At 51.2% G+C, this 17,708-nt stretch overlaps 6 protein-coding genes across 6 annotated transcripts; 1 reads left to right on the top strand and 5 right to left on the bottom strand.

The window, feature by feature from the left end:
• Window positions 1-20: 20 nt before the first annotated feature.
• STEHIDRAFT_119597 (uncharacterized protein) lies at window positions 21-1,602 on the bottom strand. Its single transcript, XM_007301678.1, has 5 exons — window positions 1,480-1,602; window positions 1,344-1,412; window positions 285-1,266; window positions 132-207; window positions 21-76 (listed from the first exon to the last, which is right to left on the bottom strand). Exons 3-4 carry the CDS (start codon window positions 1,257-1,259, stop codon window positions 190-192), a joined length of 993 nt encoding a protein of 330 aa, XP_007301740.1. The 5' UTR covers window positions 1,260-1,266; window positions 1,344-1,412; window positions 1,480-1,602; the 3' UTR covers window positions 21-76; window positions 132-189.
• A 649-nt stretch (window positions 1,603-2,251) lies between these two features.
• STEHIDRAFT_109116 (uncharacterized protein) lies at window positions 2,252-2,947 on the bottom strand (the record flags this gene model as incomplete). The annotated part of the gene is made up of 1 exon (XM_007301677.1): window positions 2,252-2,947. One exon carries the CDS (start codon window positions 2,945-2,947, stop codon window positions 2,252-2,254), a length of 696 nt encoding a protein of 231 aa, XP_007301739.1.
• An 846-nt stretch (window positions 2,948-3,793) lies between these two features.
• On the bottom strand, window positions 3,794-6,342 carry Shlcc4 (laccase; the record flags this gene model as incomplete). Its single annotated transcript, XM_007301676.1, has 17 exons — window positions 3,794-3,836; window positions 3,904-3,999; window positions 4,073-4,242; window positions 4,312-4,491; window positions 4,562-4,639; window positions 4,727-4,872; window positions 4,931-4,981; window positions 5,045-5,181; window positions 5,246-5,338; window positions 5,403-5,438; window positions 5,496-5,523; window positions 5,575-5,688; window positions 5,739-5,816; window positions 5,871-5,913; window positions 5,973-6,041; window positions 6,102-6,153; window positions 6,209-6,342. The coding sequence occupies 17 exons, from the start codon at window positions 6,340-6,342 to the stop codon at window positions 3,794-3,796; spliced, it is 1,548 nt and encodes a 515-aa protein (XP_007301738.1).
• A 1,925-nt stretch (window positions 6,343-8,267) lies between these two features.
• Window positions 8,268-8,602, top strand: STEHIDRAFT_129415 (uncharacterized protein; the record flags this gene model as incomplete). The annotated part of the gene is made up of 2 exons (XM_007301675.1): window positions 8,268-8,336; window positions 8,396-8,602. The coding sequence occupies 2 exons, from the start codon at window positions 8,268-8,270 to the stop codon at window positions 8,600-8,602; spliced, it is 276 nt and encodes a 91-aa protein (XP_007301737.1).
• A 754-nt stretch (window positions 8,603-9,356) lies between these two features.
• On the bottom strand, window positions 9,357-10,406 carry STEHIDRAFT_154493 (uncharacterized protein; the record flags this gene model as incomplete). Its single annotated transcript, XM_007301674.1, has 2 exons — window positions 9,357-9,374; window positions 9,435-10,406. 2 exons carry the CDS (start codon window positions 10,404-10,406, stop codon window positions 9,357-9,359), a joined length of 990 nt encoding a protein of 329 aa, XP_007301736.1.
• A 1,458-nt stretch (window positions 10,407-11,864) lies between these two features.
• STEHIDRAFT_93752 (uncharacterized protein) lies at window positions 11,865-14,889 on the bottom strand (the record flags this gene model as incomplete). The annotated part of the gene is made up of 10 exons (XM_007301673.1): window positions 14,428-14,889; window positions 14,308-14,370; window positions 13,990-14,253; window positions 13,786-13,861; window positions 13,604-13,662; window positions 13,264-13,530; window positions 13,076-13,193; window positions 12,775-13,018; window positions 12,162-12,707; window positions 11,865-12,076 (listed from the first exon to the last, which is right to left on the bottom strand). Exons 1-10 carry the CDS (start codon window positions 14,439-14,441, stop codon window positions 11,865-11,867), a joined length of 1,863 nt encoding a protein of 620 aa, XP_007301735.1. The 5' UTR covers window positions 14,442-14,889.
• Window positions 14,890-17,708: the final 2,819 nt, after the last annotated feature.

Below are 17,708 nucleotides of genomic sequence, written 5' to 3'. Positions count from 1 at the left end.
GGGGGGGGGGGGTAGGATGAGTTATGATACATCGAAGTAAGCCGAGATATGTGTGCCACAAATCGTCGAGGTCAGACTGTTGTGAACACACAGTGAGTCTAGAGCAGACTTGAACCGAAGGACGAACACACATAGATGATGAACATGCGGATATGAAATTGTGACAAGGATTAGGTCGGAATATATGAATTAGTATGGGGGTTGGACCTGCTCAAAGAAGAGACATCTGTGAGGTCGTCTAGCGATGGAAGGCGACAGTCAAGGGTTACATGGATGAAACTCACGGCGTCTATAACATTTTCAATCCTCTTAGCAAGCTTCTTTGAAAAAGCGAGCAGGTCTGTGATCCCTCGTCGACAGTCCACGTTGAGGCATGCCGCTGCTCTTAGCATAAATGTATCTAGAATCTTGCCGTCCATGGCCGTACTCCCGCGCGGTCGAGACTTTAGCTCCTTCTCGAGCAGATTGAGATAATCACAAAACCACACTGGAGTGAACGTTGTCCATTTCTTTGATTTCCCGTCATAGACGAAGCCGGGGACTGAGTTGTCCAGGCGGGATATTTCCGCGCGACAAAACTTGCAACCCTCGTGGCCTCCGAGAGGGATATCCGCGACCGTTAGCCAGCCGACCCAGTACGTAGGAACCCTACTCGCAGCGTCTCTGCACGCGCGATGATATTCGTGCAGTCTGTAGAGCTGAGCAGCAGTTATACGCTCGAGATCTGGGCAAAAGGGCAATTCTCCGACGGGGGTGTTGAGCGAGGCTTTTGCGGCAGCCGTGATGACTGGTTGAAGGTGGTGGCGACATCCAAACGCATACGCGACCATAGGGTCTTGGTCGACGGCTGATATCAGACCCGCTTCGACTGTCTTCAGAAGCGATTCCATACAATACTTGTCGATAGCGTCGTAGAGCGGCATCAGGGCGGTCAACTCCGTCAACATTGGTGTAGCTGTGGGATAGCAAAAGCGGAGTACAGGGTCGAGTACGGCCGCCGGTTCGGGGCAGGCCAAAACAGGGAGGCCATCCTTGGAATATTGGGTGTCTGTTTTGGAGTCCGGAAGAGCGAACATGGACTCGAAGACCGGCGAAGCGACGGAAAGGATAACTTTGTGAACGCGGAAGTCGACGTTATCGAAGGCACGAAGGATAAAGTCAGCACTGGGTGCATTGAACGGCGCGTCTGCCTCTTTTATCTCGGCTTCTTCGCCGTCTGCATGAGGACGTTTGCCGTTCTTGTTGACTGTATCGGACATGAGGTATCTAATGATGCGGTAACTGAAGGTGAGATCCTCAAAAAGCAACGGTCTGTATACGAGGGACTGAGGAGCCAAACCTACCGCAGTGAATTTCGAGAATGTTGACTGGTCTTTATATATAGTCTGAGTGAATCTCTCTGGAGACACGGACTAGTAGCAACAGATCGGGCTAATTCAGAGCCCAATGCAGTTATTAGTAGCATATAGAGACGCTTACCAGTAGCCGGCGCGACTGCGACAAACCGCAGAAGCAAAGCTGAAGAGATATCAATTCCACTACCGACGGATTGGAATATGAGCCAGTAGATAGTAAAAAGGTATGCAAGCAGAGGAGCAAGCAAATGAGAGTCGGTGTCCGGTTCTTTGGGGGTGAAGTCGACGGAGAAAATGACGCATTGTATGTGCGTGTTTGGCCATTGTCAGCCACTCATGTGGCAAAATGCTAAAGTTCACACCGATTGCCACAGGTTGCCACGAAGTGTAACTGGTCTCATACGTGTACTCTACGACGAAGGTGCCTTAGGACAACTCGGAGGGTCCATCAATGCCTGAAATACATTCGTCGGTCAGCATAGTAATGGGCCACAACTGCCTGTCTTTCTGCACCACTGTCCGTGGCCCATGGGGCAATCTTCCAGGATTATAATTTACTAACGAAAGAGACTCCAGCAATGTAAGTGTATGAGTATACACTAGAGAGGGAAGACCATCAGGGCTAAGTAATTAGTAAGTGCTATCCATGAGCGCCTCTCCATAGAGTTTCCTGACCTCCGAGGTCCAAGGCGTCGTGCCACCGAGATACAAGCTCAATACGGCGGATCGACCTACGACGAGGAGGGAAAAAGGATCAGGAAAGAGCAACACCCATAAAACAAGGAGACCGACTTCATCAATAATCTTCTCAATTAGGGCCGAGAAATTTTCCGCGAACTCCAAAAACGTCTTCATCCCCGCTCGACAGGCTTCATTTCTACAAATGGCTGCCTTCCTCAAGAAAGGATCCAGCGCGGCTTTGTCGAAGACCGTCCTCGCGGGCGTAATGCCAGCGTGTTCTCCATAGCCTCCAAATAATCCCACCACCAAATCTGAGCGTAGAACCACCAATAATTCTTAGAAGGGTCGAAGACAGATCCGAGCAGGGGGTTATCGTACGTATGATAGATTTCGCGACACTTGCACCCGACCTCCGCGCTGCCCAAAGGGTCGTCTGACACAGCAAACCAATCCCAATATTGGGCACCGGCGACAGCGGACTCTGAACATCTGCGATGGTAGTCTTGAAGCCTGAAGAGCTGGGATCCAGTGATTGTGTCTAATTCATCGATGAAAGGAAGGTCCTGGAGAGGTGTAGTGAGTGTGGCTTTTGCCGCGGCTGTGATGACAGGTTGCAGATGGCGGCGACATCCGAACGTGTACGTGAGCATGGGATTCTGGTCAACAGCTAAGACCAAGGCTGCTTCGACAGGCTTCAGCAGAGACTCGATGCAGTATTTGTCGAGGGCATCATATGCGGGCATGAGTTCTGTGAGTTGGGTCAACTCCGGCGCAGCCGTAGGACAGCAGAACCGAAGAACAGCATCGAGGACGGTCGAGGATTCGGGACATATCAAAAGAGGTAACCCATCTTTGAACTCTCGTGTCTCCATGTTAGACGGCCACGGGAGAGTGAAAATGGGCGAAGCCATGGAGAGGATGAGTTAATGAACGCGAAAGTCGACATCTTCTGAAGTGCGAAGGATAAAGTCCGCGCTGCCGGGGTCGTTGAATGGTTCGCCTGCATCCTTGATCATGTTTTGGCCGATTTCGTGGTAATTATTGTCATTCTCGAGCGTGGCAGATATGATCAGGTTACAGCTATAATGGACGAAATAAGTTTGTCGGTGAAGTGGTGGGTGGGTCATAGCTCGCAGAGAGGCATTGGAGAGGCATACTGTCCTCAGGGTGAAGAACTTTAGGAATGCCTTTCAACCCAAAGATTGGGGGCAAAAAGTCTTGTATGTAGTGAGGGGATCAGAATTGAACTTTGAACGTTGAAATGCGGTACAATAACGGTGGGCGCAGGAAATACTTATGAGGGGCGTCCAAACTCCGCTTTGGATCGGAGTTTGGACGCTCGGCCGGACTCGGACTGTTGCGGTCCTGTTCAAGCATCAACGAACACGACAACTTCAATATTTGGTATCATTACAGCGATTTATGAAATCGTTGCATTGCACAACGTTTGTCATACCTGCAGCTTTTACGCCAGGGCATAGGGCCGCCTATTCTTCTCGTAAACACTCCAACGGAGGTAGCTAGACGGCAGGTTCTGAATTGGCAATGAATCTACGAAATAGCGCACAAGCAATAAGAAAAAAACAGAAGAAACAAAGTCCCAGTGAGCCCATAATTATACAAAATTATGCAGTGGATTCGGAAAGAGGGAGCGGGGGCAGCCATCGATTCACTGCCCGAAGCAGTGACGGACATCTAAAAATGTTCAGGAAGTGTGGCGTAAGCCGAAGAAGTCCAAGCCATGCTTATTACAGTCCTCAGGCAAGTCCAGATGCGTCATAATCGGTACACAGGCCGTCCCTGGAACACAAAAAGAGCAGATCAACAGTCTGCATAGGTGAAAGAACAGGTGTAAGGTCTATCGTACCAGGCATCAATGTCCACCGTGGTGTCAGCAGCGATGTCAGCTGTGTCCTCTGCGAAGACTATAGCAAACCCAGCGGCCAGATGCCAGTCAATATGACTGTGGACAGCCCGATGTCAGTTTCAGGCTCTTGGGATTTAAGGTCATAGGAAAAGCGTGGTGAGCATCTTACCAGTGCATGATCCACGGGCCATCGTTGTCGGCAGTGAATCGGAAGGTAACGTTATCACCCGCAACGCCACTGTTCACGACGTCGCGCTTCACTGGGTTGTCGTAGTTGTAGGTATCGCTTCCGGCGCTACGGATGACGTCAAAGGCGTGTCCGTGCAGATGGATAGGGTGCTGGAAACATTCATGATACAAATTTGGTCAGAAAGGTTTCAAGTCCGCATATGTTATTCCCAAACTTACAGGTGAACCGGCAGATCCACCAGGCAAGGAAATTTCGACGGTCTGATTGCGCGTCAGCCCGATAATGCTTCCGGATGGAAGAAGATCCGCAGCATTCTGGGTGCCGCTCAAGATCTGGAGAAGAACGGGAACTGTCGGCGGGGTGAAGGCGACGCCATTGACCGTGAAGGCAGTGCCATCCTAGAAATTCCGACATACGTTGGGATCTAAGTAAGAATCGAGAGTACTGGGCAGCTGCAGAGTTACTCACGAAAGCGATCACCAAGTTGAGGTCTACATCCGCACCACCTGTCTCCGCAGTTCCAGGAACACCAGTAGGGTCCAGCGGCTAAAGAAAAAAAAACATAAAAGGAAAGTCTGAGTCGCGTGTTCGGAGGCAGAACAGAAATGGGCTGGTGGAGTGATTTGAACATACGTGAAGATCAGTCTCCGCGAGCGCCATCGTGCTGGTAGTCTGGTTTGTAGTAGGATCAACTTCGTCCGCACCGTCGTATCTGAGAATGGCAACATTCAATCCTCCATCGAAGGAGGTGGTTCCGAGCTGCGGAAGAGCACGGATCCCTGAGACCTCCTATCAGCAACGGTGGAAAACTGCTCAGTACGAGATGTGCACGCGTACAGTAGTTGCCGATGGTCTGATTGGCTTCGAGCACGAAAGAGTAGCGCTGCCCTGATGCATCATTCATGCCTCAGCAAGACGGGCATAGTGAAAGACTTGTGGTCAATTGCTTACCAGCGTAGATTTGGATAGAGTCGGTGATGACAGGTTCGGTGTTCTGCGCATCAGCCTCTATGACAGTCATGGTATGTCCGTCGATAGTGAAGACGTAGTTCGGGTGGCACGAAATGTTGATCAGACGGAAGCGATACCTCCAGAAACAGGATATCAACAATGAGGAACTTCGGTCGTTATGAACCTAGAGATCAGACTTACCTCGTTCCTTGCGTGACAGTGATAACGGCGAGATCAGAGGCAGGTCCATCGGCGTAGCGTCCCAAACCATTGATTAGCGTAGCATCGGGCGTCCTAAAGTAGTGAAGTGTTAATGACAAAAATAGAAAGATCTCTGCACAACAGAAATTAGACTCACGGTACGAGGCCAGCATCAGGAGCATAGACATGGTACCTACGCCAAGGTCAACGACTGTACTGTACGGTGATGTCAAGAAAAGAAGTAAAGTACCAATCGGCCAGAGTGATGATGGTAGTTTCTGTGAATCAAGTAAGTACCATGCGCTCTTGACCCAACAAAGTGTGCTCACCATCATCGACATCATAAAGGTCCAGGTAAGGGTCATCTGGGTCATAGATGACCATAGGGCCTCTGAGCCCGTCACAATATTGCGTTGAATGGTGGGAATGGTACCAGAAGGTACCTAAATGCAGGTTGAGAGGGGAAAGTGTAGAGATGCGACGAAAGGCATACCAGCTTGTCCAGGGACGCTGAAATCGTAAAGGAAGGAGTTCCCTGGGACGATTGGACACTGACTAACGAAGGCCACACCTAGAAGGAGCAGTGAGCGATAGCGAAGGTCAATAAATGAGGGATTTGGCGTACCATCCATGTTGGTAGTACCGGCTTGAAACAAACCGTGCCAATGCTATTGAGAAGCAAAATCATGAGCTTACTATCCCTTTAGCTGTCGAGAGGCAGTCGTACAATGGTTGTGGTAGTGAGCATATTGTCGTCACTCAAGTCATCGTAGACAGTAATTTGGAACTCATCGCCCTAAGATCGTACAGCGTGAGGATGAAAACAAACGACGTTGTCAACGTATCGAGTACTGACGGTATTGCCCGTAATCAGTGGCCCGGGGAACACACCCCCAGCGACGACCGTGCTAAATATAAGAATAAGTACGTGCAGCTATATTTCGATAGAGGGAGGAGACATACTCGCGAGAATAGCCATCGAGCGACAGGGCAGTATTATTGACGTGAAGATCGGTAATAGGGCCAATTGCAGCCATGGCTCCGAGAGCGGCGAACAATGGAGCAGCCAGGGCTGCGGAAGCGAGGGTGTATGCCATCGTCGTGACTTGACGAAAGAAGGGAGAGAACGTGGAGAGAACGTGGAGAGAAGTGATAGTTATCAACGGGGCTGCGAGATGGGTCTGTGTGTTGTTACATCCTGGTCCGCGACTCTTATACTTCCTAACGTGGGACCTTCGTCAGGCTCTGTCGCAGGTCGACCTTGGGAACAGAAGCCTGTCTTTGCCGTCAAAAAATTGTACCTGGGAGTGAACGGTCTTTTACCCCAGGAATTGATGCAACTAGCTGTCGCCAAAACGCAGGGCAGAACGAACAATCTCCCTTGTTCGAATTAGAGCGGAGAGAAACCCTCAGGTACTGCCGGAGTACTCAAGAACGGGTCCGATGCTTGCCATCAACAACACATTTCGTGCCGTTGGCAGAGGTACGAACAAAGCTGCGGAAGTCGATAGAAGACACTGGCTGATCAGTGGGAGTTTTTCTGCCCGTTTTCGCGGATGAGCATTGGCGCAGAACCGTCATGAGCAAGATACTGTGTGCACAAGGAATGTTGATACGTCGGGCAACATGCTTTCAGGTACTCCCAAACATTGGACCTACGGATGTACGTACAATGTGCGACGCGTACCTCTCAATCCATTGCGGACCTCCACAGTCTTGTTCGGAATGACAGATGTTTGGATGACGCATCACGGGTGTCAATTATCCAGGACACTGAAGCAGACGCCTGAGGTTTCGAGACGAGTTCTGCGCACAAGATTAGTCAAAACTTGAAAGCACATAAAATTTTCTACGTCACAGCACAATAGCTCTTTTGGCAATTTGAAGCATGACATTCAGGAGCACTCAGAGAGTTGCGAAGCGATGCGTATGTCCAGAGGAAATGAAACAGCTGTCGACGTGCAGACAAAGAAGTATAACAACTCGGTCATCGCGCGAGTTTTCAAGATGAGGAGCCACAAGGTGACCACCACGCTGTCAACCATTCGGAAATGTACATGTCCGAGTCGGAGAACCCCGGAAACGCCACCTGGTTGAGCCAGTCCACTTCCTGACTTGCCCAACGGTACCGTCACGGTTACGGTCGCCGTCCACGCTTTTGAAATGACCGTGCCACGAACTTACTGGTGCTTCATTTCTAGTCATTTCTGCCTCGACGGTCCGCTGATTCTCGATCCAGTTCATCATGGCCAGTGAACTGGCAACTCTTGGGCCTTGAACCCTGCTAGCTTTCACTCCCAGTATTTACCGAGTCGTCAACTTGAATCCCGGTAATGATTGGAACCCGCCCCTCGTTCTGTATCAATCAGGTCAGTCTGGTCACTATTCTCAGCGACATAGCTTGAAGGAGTATACAAAGTTTTTCACCGAGTGGCAAGATGTTGTCCATGCTCACGCTCGCTGCGCATTTTAAGTGCTTTCAAAGCATGAGCCGAGAGACCGCGTCAACACCAGCTTCAACGTCCAGTGCTCCAGACAGTGCACGGTAATGACCAGTGTGGTCGGAAGGCAGCCCATGTCATCCAGATTCAATGAGTGTTGTTTAGGCCCGATGTTCACTACGGTTCTACGGACCCAGCTGCTTCAACGCCGTCGCATGATGCATGACCGGCATCTGAATCGTATGCGCAGGGGTAATCTCTTCATTTCTCTGAAGAGAGAGTACCGGCGGAACGTCTAATCATGATGTAAAGGAAACCGCTGCACGGCCTTACGAGCTGTTTTCTCCCCAATCAGAGCCAAGCAACTCCGCAATGCGCAGTCGTTGGACATGGTCTGCGTTTTTTTTATTACATTGCTTCCCTCGACGGCTGACCACTCGCGCTCATACTCGGAATTCTGGCTGTCGGTCTCGTACCTTTTCAGTACTTCAGTGTTTTCTCTTCAGGTTTAAAGCATCAGATCACGACACAGCTCGAATCATCACCTCGACTACTACACACGCTCATTCAATTCCCCCACGATGCGCCTTTCTCACCCTTTGCTTGCCACCCTCAGTCTCCTCCTTGCTGTCAATGCAGCTCCCGCAGCAGTACACTTTCCTTCGCACTTTTCGACGCTGTTCATACTGACTCTTCTTCTTCTTCGTAGGAAGGCGAAGCTTCTGCCGACGGGTCTGCAGCTGCGGCCAGTCCGACGAGCGTCGTAGCGAACGGCACCACGTCCTGGCCGGTCATCACTGCCACTCGCCTCATGAACTCCCTTATCTCTGAGAGCCCGTACTTTGTGACGGTCACCACAGTCATGACTTGGACGCAAAGCCCTACGGCCACACCCAGTGCTAGTGGTTCCGCTTAGCCACCGGTTTTACGGTCAGTCCCTCTCCCCCATTAAGTAGCCATTTCGCTTTTGTTCAAGGGATCACACTCAGGGTCGATGTACGATGTACTGGCAATGCTCTCAACGAGGGGCGATACCGCAGAACTATCACTCATGCCCTCCGCCAATCATTTTTCGATTATCACGAGATCATGGCTTTCTTTTTGGGGGATATTCGCGGTTGTTATTTTGTTTTACTGGAGAGCATTTGGTCGATTATTGGAGACTACCCGCGTGGGCTATTTTGAAACGTGATTGTGCGCTAACCCCAGTCTTTCCCTCCTTCAAGCCTTTGTCCAGACCGGCGATTTTGCCCACAAGAGATTATTAAAGCAGGGGGATCGAGCGAATGGAGGTTGGTTGCAACTTGCAAGTTCCTGGGAATAAGAAAAAAATGATGTGTTGTATGTTCGTGTTCGGGGGCCGTTGTCAGCCACGAAGTGTAAGGTCTAATTTGTGAACTCTACGACAACTCAGAGGGTCCATCATCCATCAATGCGTCTCCTTACTCCTGAGATCGATTCATTATTCAGTATAATAGTGCACCATAAATACCCATCTTTTGCCCATCTTCAACAGTCACACAAAGAGACTGCAATGTAAGTAATCGTATAACTACACTCTGGAGTGGGGGAAGACCATGCGAACTATGTCTGAACGCTACTGATTAGCGTCTCTCGACGGAACCTACTGAACTCCGAGGTCCAAGGCAGCTTTCCACCGAGATACAAGCTCAATACGGCGGCTTAACCTATGACAACGAGGGAAAAGGATCAGAGTAGGAAAATGCCCATAGAACGAGGAGACTGACTCTATCGATGACCTTCTCAATCTGGGCCGAGAATGTCTCCGCGAACTCCAAGAACGTCTTGATCCCCGCTCGACAAGCTTCATTGCTGCAAACCGCCGCTTTCCTCAAGAACGGATCCAATGCATCCTTGTCGGTGGCCGTACTTCCACGCGGACGTAACGCTAGCGCCTTCTCCATAGCTCCCAGATAATCCCACCACCACAAAGGAGCCCAAAATCCCCAGTTTTTGAGACACGAGTCGAAGACAGAACCTTTCACATCCTCCACCTTCGTACTATACCTCCCACAACACTTACAACCGGCCTCTGTGCTACCCAAAGGAATGTCTGACACTGAAAGCCATTTCCAATGTTTCGCTGAGAGTGTGGCGGCTTTCGAACATGCGCGGTGATACTCCTGAAGTCTGAACAACTGAGCTCCAGTTATCATCTCTAGCTCTTCGACGAAGGGAAGATCTTGAAGAGGTGTTGTGAGAGAGGCCTTCGCCGCGGCTGTGATGACCGGCTGAAGATGGTGGCGACATGCGAAGGCGTATGCAACCATACAATCTTGTTCGACAGCTAAAACCAAACCCGCTTCGATTGTATGCAGAAGCGATTCCATACAATACTTGTCGATAGCGTCGTAGAGCGGCATCAGGGTGGTCAACTCCGTCAACATTGGTGTAGCTGTGGGATAGCAAAAGCGGAGTACAGGGTCGAGTACGGCCGCCGGTTCGGGGCAGGCCAAGACAGGGAGGCCATCCTTGGAGTATTGAGTGTCTGCTTTGGAGTCCGGAAGAGTGAACATGGACTCGAAGACCGGCGAAGCGACGGAAAGGATAACTTTGTGAACGCGGAAGTCGACGTTATCGAAGGCACGAAGGATAAAGTCAGCACTGGGTGCATTGAACGGCGCGTCTGCCTCTTTTATCTCGGCTTCTTCGCCGTCTGCATGAGGACGTTTGCCGTTCTTGTTGACTGTATCGGACATGAGGTGTCTAATGATGCGGTAACCGAAGGTGAGATCCTCAATAAGCAACGATCTGTGTACGCGGGACTGAGGAGCCAAACCTACCACAATAAATTTCGAGAATGTTGACTAGTCTTTATATATAGGCTGAGTGAAACTCTCTGGAGACACGGACTAGTAGCAGCAGACCGGGCTAATTCAGAGCCCAATGCAGTTATAGCATATAGAGACGCTCCGAGACCAGTAACTTAGCCGGCGCGACTGCGAGAAACCGTAAGCTGAAGAAGTATCAATTCCACTACTGGCGGATTGGAGTATAAGCCAGTAGATAGCAAAAAGGTATTCAAGCAGAGGCGCAAGCCAATGAGAGTCGGTGTCCGATTCTATGGGGGTGAAGTCAACGGAGAAAATGACGCATTGTATGTGCGTGTTTGGCCATTGTCAGCCACTCATGTGGCAAAAAGCTGAAGTTCACACGGGTTGCTACGAAAGTGTAACTGGTCTCATACATACGTGTACTCTACGACGAAGGGGCCTCAGGGAAACTCGGAGGGTCCATCAATGCCTCTCCTTACCCCTGAAATACATTCGCCAGCCAGCATAAGTAGTAATGGGCCATAACTGCCTATCTATCGGCACCACCGTCCGCGGGGCAATCTTCCACTGCCAAGCTTGCCAGAATCTTGTGCATCCTGAGATGATGCGGCCGCTTTCTTATGTAGCTCTGTAAACAGTGCGTTCTCAAGGGGCACCCCATCAGTGGCAGACACGATCAGGTTATGGCACTGGCTGCGACAGACGAAGGATGTTAGTGAAGTGGTGAGTAAGTCACAGCTCGCAGAGCGGCATACCGTCTCTTCAGGGATGTCTTTCCATCCAGAATTTGGGGTAGGTTTATACGTAGCGACGAGCTCGAGATAATTAGCAGCCCTCACTAGCTATAGGGAGATCAGAGTTGAGCGTTGAGGTGCGGTATGGCAGAAAGGGTGGCGCTAATAGTGAGGGCACTCCGACATGGATCGGAGACTCACTAGAGCGAGGCTCGACCCGGCCGCCGGCACTGGCAGAACTGTTACAGTCCTCTTCCGACGACAACGAACGAGACATCAATGAACTATTCATTATGAAATCGCAAGATAATAATTGACTCGCAAAAAAAGGGCATGAAACGTAACGGTCATATTAATACAGAGGCAAGAAACATAAAGAAACCGTAAAGAAATAACATCAGTGCAAGACGAACGAGCGACTTTTTCTCCTTCACTCTTTCTCCGTTCTCCGTTCTCCACAAAAAGAACGAAAGAAAAGAGGCCGGGCGTCCAAGTTCTCAAGGATCGCAGCATGGCCGTGATTGGCAGAATACAGGGCGTGATCTCCCATCTCCCCTCCCTTCCACGATCCGCAGCCCACAATCCACAACTTACAAACCCGCGCGTCGATCGAAAAAGTGCAAGGTATGTTATCAATCGCTCAATCGATTCACTCAACCTTCTCCACCTCCTCCCGAATATCCGCCTTCTCATCCACCGGTGGCGTCGACACACCCCCATGGTGTTGGTGGTGCTTCGGCGTGTCGAAGTGGTACAGCGGCTCGAGGACGGCAGATTTGTTCCGGAAGACGTAGCGCGAGATGAAGTAGGGTAGGGATTTCGTGAGCTGGTAGTGCATGTGCGTCCGTGTTGGGACAGCGACTGTATCCAGGGAACACCATGGTCAGTATCATTGACAGATGCTGTGAAGTAAAGAGAGGTGGGAAAGGAGAGAACAGATACGTACAGACATAATCCAACTCCTCCAGCGTCCTCTGCTTCGTCTCCGGCACCCAGAAAAAGATCATCACAAGCGCCGTAACGTTCAACCCCGCATAGAAGCAGAACACGCCCAACGTCCCCATCTTCGCCAACATCGCCGGTAGCGAAATCGACAGCACAGCGGCCCAGCCAAGACAAGTCGCCACAGCCCACGCCATACCCACCTCACGATGGCTCAGCGGGAACACCTCGGCGGAGTAAGTGAACGGTACGGGGCCCTCGCCGGGTGAGTAGAACGCGGCGAAGATGTAGACGAACATGGCGACGAGGGCGAGATGGGCGCGGCCGGGAGGGATGAGGGTGCAGAGGCCGGCGGTGAGGAGTGTCCAGGCCATTTGGGGGAAAGTGAAGAGGAGGAGGGAGCGACGGCCGAAGGAGTCGATCGTTCGAATGGCGGGGAAAGCGAAGACGAAGTTGATCAGTCCGAAGCCCCAGGAGGCCAAGAGGGCAGATTTGGGGGAGAAGCCTGCGTCGGCGAAGATAGTCGACGAGTAGAACGCGATGATGTTGACTGTAATGTGAGAAGGTCTAGGTCAGTTTTCCATTCGCTTTCTCAAATTGCGAGGAGGGCCACTTACTACCACACATCTGCTGCGCAATCATGACTGTGAAGCTAGCAAGTGTAGCCCTCCTGATCCTCGGTACGGTGAACAGCTCGATGATTCGCTTGAGGTAAGTGCTCTCGCCGATGATAGCGGCCTCCTCCTTGAGCTGCGCAGAAATGTAGTACAGGTCTCGTGCAGCTTGGATCGGGTGGTTACGCAGGCGGAGGAGTGAGTTGTAGGCGTCTCGGTGACGGTGCTTCTTCAGGTACCAACGAGGCTGTAGGGACGAGGACATGAGAATATTGTGTGAGATTTTAGATCAAGGAATGCGTACCGATTCTGGGCAGACGTAGATGGCGAGGAGAGGAACGGCAGGGATGAACGCAGAGCCGAGCTGGAGTCGCCATGCGATTTTGCCCGTATCAAGCACCGCCAAGTTCGCCGAAAAGCCGCTGGAAGTGAAAGAAAAAAAGTCAGTACCGATGCCAAACGAAGAGAACGATAAAGACAGAAAATACGAACAGGAAAATGCCAAAAGCAGTCCACAACTGCCAACTCATGACCAGGCCACCTCGAATACTCGCTGGCGTGTTTTCGGCCGCGTACGGTGCAACTGTGGAGGCCTTTGCGCCCATACCGATTCCGAGAAGTAGACGACAAACGAAGAGTTGTTGCCAAGTTTGTGTGAAGCCGGAACCGATGACAGAGACGAAACAGAAGATGGCGGAGATGAAGATGCATCCACGGCGGCCGAGCCAGTAGTTGAGCGGGTCAGCGAGCCAGCAACCACTGCGAGAGAATAGTATGGGAACTGCGTTAGTGAACGGAATATCAACTGAGGGAGGTATCAGAATAGACGTACAGCCCAGCAGACGCAATGTATGGCGCAGAGTTGACGACGCCAACGAGCCATGGGTCAACCTAGAGTGTGGAGAGCGATAGAGATAGCACCGCAGTGGAGCAAGAGACAGATAGGCCCAAAAAAAGCAACGATGAGAGAAAGTTCATTCATGTCGCGGATTCAGCGGGTGAACGGCGACTTACCCCGGTGCTCTTATCGATACCGAACTCTTTAGGGAACGAGAGGTTAGCTCCGTTCGACCCTGTCTGGTCCCATCCCCTATACGAGTGCAAATCGGGAAAGTCAGCACATGGACGTAACTAAATGGTCAGATTTGGGGTTCGAACGTTCCTGATGCCATCAAAAAGGGCATCCCGGACCAGAGAGGAAAGGGAAGTTTCACTCACTGGACAGCGGCGGCTACACTGGCCAAAATGATCGTCATGTAGAGCGCCTTGGGCTGCTTCCACTTGTGGGTGATCTCCTCCCTGAGAGCGACCTTCTCGTCCTCTTCGAGTTCTGTTAATGTCTCGAAGGCCGTGGGGTCCTGGGCGACGAGAGCGCCCTTGCGGAGGATGGGAGTGATGTCGTGCATGTCATGTTCAGAGGCGAAATCATCGACCTGAGACATGAGGGCATCGCGCGTCATGCCGGCGAGCGGGTTGCGAATCCTAGTTGTAGGGAAGGTCAGCTTTGAACATAATGAAACAAGGAGAAAGACGAACTTGGCCGAGATATTGTTGTTGAGGTTGACCTCTTCGGCCATACCAGTCTCGGAATCGTAGGACCTATCATCATTGTCAGTTTAATCTCGGTCGCCATCGTCGACGACGAGGAAGACATACTGCTTGTCGGTCATGGTTGCGGGCTCGGAACGGAGGAAGAGGAGTATGGGGTGCGGGGGAGAGGGGACCGACGAGTTGTACCCCCGTGGGGTCCCCGCATATAAAAGCAAATCAGGCTTCTGTATCCGTGCCTGGCGTTAAAGTGATCGAGAAGCGTCCGTTCGCCCCACGATCTTGGCGTGTGCAACGTGACCTCTCCCCGCAAGACAAGGTCGCAACCCAACAAATAAAAAAGATTTCGTTCATTCCAGGACAGGATAAGCGTCCGCCGCTGACGTTGTGGGGCCCAGAGATGCAGCCGTCATCAGGGGTGTCTGTCCAGAGTGTCTTTGAATTGGACAAGTCTCCACTCCATCTACCGATACCTTCACTTCCTCGAATCGTGCAAGCAAACGAAAGGAAGAGGACTCTGAGCAGGAGAAAAGGCAGTGAGGACCCCGCCATCAGAGACGGCAACACAACAAGGGATAGACGCCCGGAAGGTGTGAACGAAGGATAAAATTGAGAAGACGGTGTTCCGACTGAGAACGGAGACGAACGAGCCACTCAAGCTCCGGTAATAGACAACATCCCCGGCCGCTCCGACCATTCCAGTCTGGTTCCGTTTCAGCGAAATTCACGATCAAGTCCGAGGACGACGACTGCGACGCAGATATAAACAGCCGTTTCCTGCTCCTAAACGTCGTCGGCGTACAACATAGGATAAGGCCAAAGAGGAGTAAGTATCGGCATTGTGGGCGACGCACAAGACTAGCACCATGATCGACCGCAATCCTCGTCGACATGCGATACCGACGGGAAGTCACTCGACGATCCATACGCCGAAACGTTAGCGCTTTGAGTCGGATCCGCGTCCCGCCCTCCCAAACACGTCCATGCGTACCGTTCCATGTCCATACCATCCCTTATCCTCTCCATCCCGTCCCGCCTCTCGCCATATTTATCCCATCCGTAGACCTCTCTCGCGATACCGTACCGCACCCCCCAAAGTTCAAACATACCGTCTATCACAGTACATGCTAAGGATGCGAGCAGCTGCCCTCGAGCTCTCTGTGCATGTTTCATGCAACGAAGGTCGATCATCAAAGAGCCATTTCAAATCGCGACAGAGTGGGGCGGCAACTCGATCAAAATTCAAATAATCAATAACATCGAACGACTCGGATGACGTAGCACACGCACTCCTGTTCCTCGTTCCCTCATTCGTTCCAAGTCGACGTTCCTTCTCGTTCCTTGAGAAGAAAAAGAGGTGCATGCCGCAGGTGCAATGCGGAATGTCATATGTGGGGGAGGTCGTGTGACCGCGTCCTAATTGTATTTTTTGATGGAGGAACGAGATTATGCGAGGAGACGTGCGAGAGGAGTGGGCCTCACGTTGAGGAAAGTCGTGAAAGAGTTGAACAAGGAACAAGGGACATCGCCGGGATGAAGATTGGATCCGGAGGCAGGCCTCACACAGAGGGCAGGAGGCATCGACTGTCAGGGGAAGTAAGCGGGGGAAGGGGAAGGGGAAGGGAGCGGCGAGTATGGCGGTGGATTGATTTTCTTGCTCATTTGTGCCCGGCTCCTACGTAACGTGTTTCCGGTATTCTCTTTATTTCGCCACTTTCTGTCTGGCCATGGTCAGACCACTTCTTGAGGATCGGACGGTTTTTTCCCCGAAGGCTCCGCAATATGCATACAGTGGTCTCGCTTATGTAGGGTTCGGTTTCGGGCGCCTCATGCGGTTACTTTTGTGGTTTGGTTGTATGTATTTACACACACAGCGCCCCTGGCTCTCGCTGGCGCTATACAAATACAATTGAATTTAAAAAAAAAAAAAAAAAAAAAAAGGAAACAAGGGAGGGAGGCGATCATAGTTGGGTAAGCTTCCGCCCTTGACGGACAAGCCACGGAGGCCGGGCGTCTGAATCAACTGGCATCGATATCTGGCATCGAGCACGGCCTGAATTTTTGAATACAAACGCGACTGAAGGTGCAAACCCTGTTCCATAGAAGCATCGAGGCGTCGGAAACCGAGAAGAACATCGATAATCGTCGGGTCCGAGTCCGTGCACACTGCACAGCGATCCTCTTCCTTCCTCTTCCTCAGAATTCGAAGAACGAAGCGGCTGAGAACAAAGGAAAGAATTCGAACACACAACATACGCGTACGGAAAGATACGGACCGCCAAGACGGATGGCTCCGCTGCACTGAAATCACACGAAATGCATGCGCACCCGACTCGGATGGGTGATGGGATTGTCCGCTCGGAGTCTTCAAGTTGTTGATCTGCGGAACTTGCGATTGGATAGAGGACAGTTGGGAGGTTGTTGCCTTTCGGAACTTGCAGTACATGTGGGTCCATACTTATGGACCGAGATAATAATGAAGGAGGCAACGATTGTCAGTAGAGTACGAGTACTATTGTAAGGATGAGAACGTGAAAACGAAACTGGAGGCTAGTACTGTAAGGCCTCGACTGCCTCTCAATAACTTAGAGCGACACAATACGTACTTCCTGAGGCGCCACTGATTCTATCACAGAGCCTAAGCCTGAGCTTGCCTGACACTCCCTATCATAAATGGCCATTCCAATCATAGCTGAGATCCCCAGATATAGATTCGCCATCCCGGCGAGCAAATGAAAGATTCGTCGGTGGTATGACCGTGCCGAACGGAACCAGACGAGAATACGTACTTCAAACCGTAAGTATGAGTACGTTCGCTTGAACGAACGCTCGGAAGTCGAATGTATACCGAAGCACAATCATAGATAGGATGCCTGATAGATTCGCCATCCCGGCGAGCAAAGAAAGAACTCGTCGGTCGTATGACTGTGCCGAACGGACACAGACGAGAATACTTGCGCGAGCACTCGGAAGTCGAATGTATACCGAAGCCCTTGCGTAAATAGGACATGGAACCTTCCTTGCCCATGTCCATGCCCACAGCGTTAACAAGTCAAACGCTCGATGACTCACAGCAAAGTGAACAACAGTTCTCCCGGTGCGAGCAGTCGAACCACAGACCGTCCAACCGGTCCATCAACGACTTGAAATATCCTTATTAGTATTAGTATTACATGAGCCATGAGCGCGTACTCACTTACACATAAGTACGAAACAAACACTCATCCGGGAGGAACTTTCCAACCTGTGAATCAACCTCGGTGTTGCAATTATAAGTAGTTGAATCGGGCCCAGTACCGTTACGGGACTGACGCTGAGAGTTGTTGGGATCATGGTGTATTGTCAGTAGCAGTGCGGAACATTGACAGAATATTGAAGATTGAATGTTG

Source organism: Stereum hirsutum (assembly GCF_000264905.1).
Source record: "Stereum hirsutum FP-91666 SS1 unplaced genomic scaffold STEHIscaffold_4, whole genome shotgun sequence".
Taxonomy (NCBI): domain Eukaryota; kingdom Fungi; phylum Basidiomycota; class Agaricomycetes; order Russulales; family Stereaceae; genus Stereum; species Stereum hirsutum.
Note: the sequence above shows the minus strand (reverse complement) of the source record. Positions and strands in the feature narration are given on the sequence as shown.

Excerpts from the sequence above, each read along its gene's own strand:
- STEHIDRAFT_119597 (XM_007301678.1), bottom strand. The coding sequence starts at position 1,259 with ATGTCCGATACAGTCAACAAGAACGGCAAACGTCCTCATGCAGACGGC.